The 7,422-nt window shown below is 52.0% G+C and overlaps 1 protein-coding gene across 1 annotated transcript in view; it reads right to left on the reverse strand.

Moving 5' to 3' along the window:
- The window catches only part of PDZRN3 (PDZ domain containing ring finger 3), a 248,774-nt gene extending 245,674 nt beyond the window's left edge, over positions 1 to 3,100 (reverse strand). Inside the window, exon 1 of the mRNA XM_036869714.1 lies at positions 2,286 to 3,100. Within this exon, the coding sequence (XP_036725609.1) occupies positions 2,286 to 3,008 (723 nt within the window). The 5' untranslated portion in view covers positions 3,009 to 3,100. The remainder of the gene's footprint in view (positions 1 to 2,285) is intronic.
- Between the last annotated feature and the right edge of the window lie 4,322 nt (positions 3,101 to 7,422).

Here is a 7,422-nt window from a genome sequence, read left to right on the forward strand (position 1 = left end):
TAGCCTACTGACTCACCCAACAGAGCTTCAAAAACTTCCACAGTTTTGATTCAAGTATCATATTTTTGATTCCGAGAGGGAGTTTACCCAAACACTCCAGAAAGAAAACAGAAAGGCAAGAAGAAATAATAAACTAGCTTCACAATGAATGATGTATAAACTCTGGGGGAGTGAATGGCTTATTTATAAATAAGCATCACTTAAAACTATGCAGGAAGTCCAGATGACAGCATAAACAGGAGAAACTCCGGAAACTCCTTCACCCCAAACCCGGCGCCTGCTTGAAGACCCAGCTTTGCCCCTTACTTTGGTGACTCGCAGGCTCACGCCAGTCTTTTGTACGCCTGTGCGGTCCTGGGTGAGCCTCAGAGCTGTAAATATTTGCCCTTCGCCCAGAGTCGGCCAGCTGCTGAGGCTGCTGCTGACAGACAGGCCGGGGGCCAGGATGGGGTGGAGGCGGGGAGGGGGGAGTCGGAAAACTGGCAGGCCGGGTGTGCGCTGTGGAAGAGGGGGCTGGGAGAGGGCAGGGAGAGGCAAAGCACACAAGCAGACACAGGCCCCCGGGGGCCCCTCAGGCAAATACATTCCCCTCCGCTGCAACAGGCAGCCCGAGGGGCAGCGGCGTGGCCCACGCCCCTCCCCAGTTGGTGAAAATGTGGCCTTTGCAATCAGGGAGCTCTCGGTTCTCATCCGGTGACTGTGCCCCACTCAGAGAACAGGTGACAACACATGGAGACATTTCTGGTTGTCACCACTGGGCGGGGGGCGGTGCTACTGGTATCCAGTGGGTAGAAGCTACGGATGCCGCTCAATATTTGACAATGCACGGGACGGCCTTCCATAACAAAGAATTTTGGGGCCCAAAATGTCAAAACACCCCAAGGTGGACAACTGAGGTAGAACCTGAATCCCAGCTCTCGACGAGTTCTATGACCTGAACCTGTTTTCTCATCTCAGAGGATTAAATACAGAATGCCTCCAAAGTGCTTTGCCACAGTCGCTGGTACATAATAAACCCTCAGTAAATGGCACTTGTGGTTACACTGGGAGACAACACGAGAGTGGTCGCGAGTTTGGGCACCTGTGGGTTCAGAACCCAGTTCTGGCACCTAGAAGCTGTGACTCAGACATCTGACTGCCTCTCACTGGTCCTGAGTTTTCCTCACCCACAAAACGAGAAGCAACGTGCCTCCCTTACTTGATTACAAAGGAAACAGCTGAGAAGCAGAAGTGCTTAGCACGGGGCCTGGAGCAAAGCAAGCCTCCAGTAGTGGTGGCTGTTATAATTACACCAGCTCCCAGCACAAGGGGATGGCTTACAAGGGGAGAAGGTTGAAGATAACTGCAGGCGACGCTTGCTGAGCGTTGACTTTCCACCAGGCACCATGCTAGATCCTTTTCACGTGTTCTCTCCCTGAAGGGGGTAAAGAAGCTATTTTACATTTAGGGAAACGGAGGCACCTGGAGGTTAAGCCACAATATCACTCAGCTGTTTAGCCAAGAGCCCAGATTCGAGAACAGTTCTAATTCCAGAGGCCTCACTGTCAATTATTTGTATTTGGTGGCGGTCCCTTACTTCTTTCTGGAATTCTTTCAATCCCTGGAGGAATACTACAGAAGGGGCCTGTGTGTGTTTCACCCCCTGTGTCACATCTCTAGGGCCATACTTTCCAACTCGAGAGAGCTTAAGCTGCTTGCTCAAGGTCAGCCAGCTAGTTGGCAGCAAAGCCCACGTCGGAATCCAGCTTTTACTCCCGAGGCCTCTCCTCTGGCAGCCTTCTTAACTTAATCTACACGGGCTGTGGGTTCCTTTTATTCTTTCTGGAACTCCTGAGGGTGCATGGATATAGTTCACGCCGTGTGTCAGTATCTTATCCTGCGTGTCACGTGTATAGGAACCATGTTTCCCAACCTCCAAAGAGGCTAAGCGACTTCCCCAAGATCACCCAGCTGGTCTGCAGCAAAGCCTTTGCACACTTCTGACTCTGGAGCCACACTCATTCTTACTCTGCGCTGGTCGCGGATTCCCTTGAGTCTTTCCAGAACCCCTGAAGCTGCTGGAGCTATACTTCACCCTGAGTCTAATCTGTCAAAGGACCACAGTTCCCAAGTTTAGGCCGATTCCCCGGCCTTGCTCACGGCGACCCATCTGGCAAGCAGTGTCAGAAGAGGGAGGCAGAGATGCTCCCGGGCAGCTCCCGGGACCCCCGTGCCCAAAGGGACTGGGAGGCGCCCCGGGGACCCAGGAGCCCGGCAGGGGGTCGGGGCGGGCGGCGGCTGCCTACCTTGCCGCCGGGCGGCGTGGCCACGCAGCGGCTGAGCGAGTCGAGGCGCGCGCTGTACTCGGTGAACTTCTTCTGGTAGCGCAGAGCGGTCATCTGCAGCTCCAGCTGTGCGGCGGCCAGCTGCGCCACCAGCGACTTCTCGCGCTTGCCCGCGCGCAGCGCCTCCTTCTTGAGCGCCTTGTGCAGCGCGCCCAGGCGGGCCTGCAGCGCGCCGTTGTGCGCCCGCAGGGCCCGCGCGCAGCAGTGGCCGCCGGCGCGCTGCTCGCCGTGCGTCAGGGGCAGCCCGCAGCCCTCCTGGCAGCGGCCCACCGGCCGCGCGTCGCACGCGTCGCGCATGTGCGCCTCCACGTCGCGCCGCAGCAGCACCTGGCCGCAGCCCGCGTGGCGGCAGCGAGCGGGCGCGAAGTCGCAGCGCTCGAGGTGCTCGGGCAGCTGTTGCAGCTTGACCACCCGGCCGCAGCCGCGCGCCGCGTGCGCGCACTTGATGTCGAGCTTGAGGATGAGGCGCTTGAGCGGCAGGACATGGTTGAGCTCCTTGGCCGAGAGGCGACCGCGGCAGCGCGCCGGGCAGCTGCCCTCCTGCACCACCCAGGGCAGCACGCAGCCGGCGCAGAAGACGTGGCCGCACGGCGTGGTCAGCGGGTCCTCCAGGACCTTGTGGCACAGCGCGCACTTCAGGTCCGGGTCCACGTCGCCGTCGAAGCGGTCCAGCTCGAAGCCCATGGTGGCGGCCGGGGCCCGGGGTCGCCGCCGGGCGGCCGGCCGCCCCCTCCCTCCCTGCGAGGCAGCCCAGACGCGCCGGCTGCGCCGCCCGCTCTCTCGCTGGCTCTCCCCGGACTGAGCCTAATTGCTCCAGACTTCCTCGGAAAATGCCCGAGGAACAGAACTCCTCAGCCGTATTTGCGGGAGCGCGTGCGCACGCACATCCTGCCTCGGCTGCCTCCCGCCCGCCCCCTGCAAAAGGGAGGAGGACGGGTGGCGAAGGAGGGTAGGAAGACCCAGAGGCTCGCCAAGGGGACTGGCCCGCCCAGGACGCCAGCCTGAGCCCTCCTCTCCGGAAACTCCACTCCGCTCTCTTGAAGTTTTCGCTATGGGAGACAAAATGCCAGCCGAGAAAAGCTCACTAAGTTAGGCGCTGAGGGTGCTGCTGTCGCCCAGACGAGTTTTCCTGGAGCCCCTTCCGGGCCGGATCGCGACTTTTCACTCCCCTCCCCTGCCTCCTCTTTTCGTGGCTGATTACAGAGAGCGAAAAATATCGCGGGGCCCGCTATCTCAGCACTTACGGTCTTTATTTATTTATTTCATTCCGGGGAAAGTTACAGAGCCTGCGGGACGCTCCTGCAACTACAGGTCCCACCAGAGGTTCAGCGGACCCCGAGGTTTGCCAGGCCAAGGTTTCCAGAAGCAGAGGGCGAATCTACGAGGACCAGTTTTCGGGGACGAGAGCTGCTCGCCGGCTGCCAGGGCGGGAGAGGCTGCCGGGCTGGCTCTGTTCACTTCACCTAACACCTCTGAAGTGTCTGCACTAAAGTGTGGCTGGCATTGTGCTGGGCCCTGAGAAATCGGTCCCTTTAAAAATCATCAGTACAATACTGTGAGAGCGCGTCGTACTTAAAAATTATTTTCCCCCGTTACAAAAGAAGTAACGCTGGTCTTAACAGCGTTAAAAACCGCACAAGTGTAGAACTTGGAGAAGTTCCCCATAATCACCCCCGCAATCGTGTGAACTGCGTTCCTTCAGTTTTGTTTTGTTTTTTTCCTATGTATGCACTTTGTTATATTTCCATTTTCCAGTTGAGGAAATTCAGGCTGAGAGAAGGTAAAAAATAAAATAACTCTTGAAGGCCCTGTAGAGCAAGTCTTTTTCAAATTTTAATGTGGATGCAGATTCTGATCCGGTAGGCCTGGGGTGGAGTCTGAGAATCTCCTTGTCAAAAGGGCCTCCAAGTGGTGCTGATGCTATTACTCAATGGATTTCCACCTGACTGGGAAGCGGCCATCCAAGAATCTGGACTTTTTTCTTCTGCTGGGGGGTAGCTTCAAGCAGAGCAGTTTTCAGCAACAGTTCTGAGTGTTGAAGAAATACTTTGGGATTCCAACCCAGGTGATCAATTCATAGCATCATCCATGGATTTCCTGTTTTGTTTTTTGTTTTTTTCCTCTCCCCAGGCTCTAGACGGCTAAGAAAAACATCCAGCCAGCATCGGTAAGAAAGAAAAATCAAGCTATGGCATTCTCATTTGGAGTGTGCTGCCAGATCCTGAATAATGAAGTGGAAAAGTTGCATCTCTGTGTTTAGTGTGGCTCTGGGGTCTGGAAAGTGGGATGACAGCACCCATTTTGTCTAATTGCTTTTACTTCTCTCCTTTATGTGGCTGCGAGAGCCCCATGACCTTCACTACTTAACTGTTTCACCAGAGTGAAAGGGTTGTGTTGATGTCCACAAGGATTACTTGTTTTGAACCGACCTTTAAAAAGTTGTCACTGATTAGATTTCTCAGTGCCTTGCTGAGGTCACTGGACAGTGTTCTTTCATCAGTGTTGGTGGCATTTGTTGTCTATTTGTGGTAGGGGCTTTCTTTTAATTGCTTAAATCGATTAATGCATTCCTTTGCAAGTTCTTGAGGTGGAATATAATTGGCCTTTGTTCAGATAAGCATGTACCAGAAATCCTCCTTCAGTGTATTTATTAAGCTGCTCACAGGTTCTCAGATAATGGGTAAGAAACACATTCTTTCACCAAAGGCGTGTGGGCCTGTCAGTTTCACAAGGTGGGCTAGTGTCAACAGGGTGATAATCTTCAAACCAAACTGGTTTTGAGAAACAACGAAAGCGCATCATACACCATAAATGGGAAATTACTGCTTACTTTGGGTGTAGGCTTCTCTGCAGACTTGTCCCCCCGCCCCCCATCCCCACCCTGTTGCCAACTGAGAGGCTGTTGATGAAATGCTGCAGCTGAGGCCACAGAAAAGCTATAGCAGACTGCGGATTGGCCTCTTTCGGCAAAAGAAAAAGAAAAGTCTGTCTAAACCACTCCTCGCTGGTTAATTTTAGAAGCAAAATTCTTGGAGGTCAGAAAAAAAAAAAAAAAAAACCTCCTAGAATGTCAGAGTTGGCAGATCATGCACACTATTTAGTGGCTGAATTTAATAGACAGGGGAATTGAGAACCAGAAAGGTTAAAAGAAAGAACAGTTTAAGGACAAGTTTTCTCAGTTTCTGCTTTCAGTCAAGTAATTCTTTGTCCTGTGCGTTGTAGGATGTTTAGCAGTATCTCTGGTTAGATGCCGGTGGTCACCTTCCCCACCCCCTGCAGTGGTGTCAACCAGCCATTGCCAGTGTCCTCGGGAGGTGAAACTGCACTGGGTTGAGGCTGAGAACCACTGGTTTGGGGCAGCCTTTCATTCACTGCTAGCGTTAGACAGTGCTGGCAGCCCGTGTCCTCTGCTGGCTGTGGAATGGCCTCGTGAATGCAGCGTAGTGAGAGAGGTGTTAACTTGAAAAGTTGGGGCACCACATTAATACACATGAGTACAGATGGTAGGAAGCTGAACGTTTGGTGTGGCGAGTCACCTGAGAAAAGTAGCTGGTTGTTCTGACATGGATTAGATACTTACTCAAGTGTCTCAGAAGCAGCCAGATGTTTATGAAGGGATGATTCCTTGTGGACAAGAGCATCGGTCCCTTTGCAAAGGATTCTTATGGCTTCCGCCATCTCTGCCACCACCGCTTCCTTTTACGGTCCGATTCTGCACTTTCTAACCAAGGCGTGGTCCCAAGCCTAACAAAAATGCAATATTCCCCGTCACTCTGATTTAGATTCTGTTCTTAACTCTCTGTTCCATCAACCTGTTTGTTCAGAAGATGATGATAATAATGTCTACCATTTTTGAGCTGCTACTCAGTGCCGAGCATTGTAGTCACCAGTTGACCTTCATTATTTCATTACTTCTCACAGCACATCAAGAGGGAGATGTCTTGTTGGCCCATTTTACAGATGAAGAAACTGAGGTTTACAGAGGTTATGTCAGTTATCAGAATGGCAGTCAGTAACATAGACAGAAGGATTCCAGCACCCTCACTCTTAATGTCTGTGAGCACATGCTTCCTCCTCCACAACCCCGAACTGGGGACTTATTATCTTACAAATGGTACAGATAATCACTCCACACCTCCAACATTACTCATCTCCACTTTCCCTCTATCAGCCCTCAGTGTCCCCTGGGCTTTAGATAATTTGTGGGTTCAGTACTGGAGAAAGAAAAAAAAAAAAAAAAAAAAAATGCAAGTTTTTTTCTTCTTGTTTTTGGTGGCTTCCCTAGGCTTAAATATTTGTACTCCACTAGCTGAAACAGCACCAGACAATTAGATGAATAAGCATCTTTTTTGTAACCAAATAAAAGTACCACCAGAGAGTAGTAAGGTATATCTGTCATCCACAAACAAGTGTGAAACGTCTCAATCAGATTGCTTGCCTCCTACCATAGCCAATGTCAGCCATTCTGGGGCCCAGGAGATTCATTTAGCCTTGAGTAGGGAGAAGAATAGGTAATTTTTGACCCTGGAGACTTTGGAAGACTTGGGTTAGTCAGGATGACCTATCACAGTGGACGCATTGGACAGAGAACAGGAAGAGTTGGGAAAATGCTTCCTACAAATTTGTGCAAAAGTCTAATGCTGCACATTGGCAAGGCCTCCATCGCGGTCTCTCCAGATGGGATTAGCTTCTACAGCACCATGTACATTCCTTGGTGTAACACTCATCACACTTGAAATCTCTGAATTTATCTAGTAGTTATTTATTTAGTAGATACTATATGCTAGGCAGGTGCTGTTCTGGCACAGCGCTGACAGGGGTAAACACGATGGGCGATGGTGCCTTCCTGAGCCCTCGTTCCAGGCTGGGGAGAGGCAAGCGTCCAGAAACAAAGAGCTTCCTGAGACAACAGTGGGGTGGGCTACGTTCTCTAGAGCCAGGCTGCTCAAAGTGTAGTCAGAGGCACAGGCATAACCCGGGAGCTTGTTGGAAATGCACAATCTCAGGCTTCAACCAGGACCTACTGAGTCAGGACCTGCATTGTAACAATATCCCCAAGAGATTGGTGTGCACTTGAAATCTGAGAAACACTGCTATA

The sequence above is a fragment of the Balaenoptera musculus genome, chromosome 11 (assembly GCF_009873245.2).
Source record: "Balaenoptera musculus isolate JJ_BM4_2016_0621 chromosome 11, mBalMus1.pri.v3, whole genome shotgun sequence".
NCBI lineage: Eukaryota > Metazoa > Chordata > Mammalia > Artiodactyla > Balaenopteridae > Balaenoptera > Balaenoptera musculus.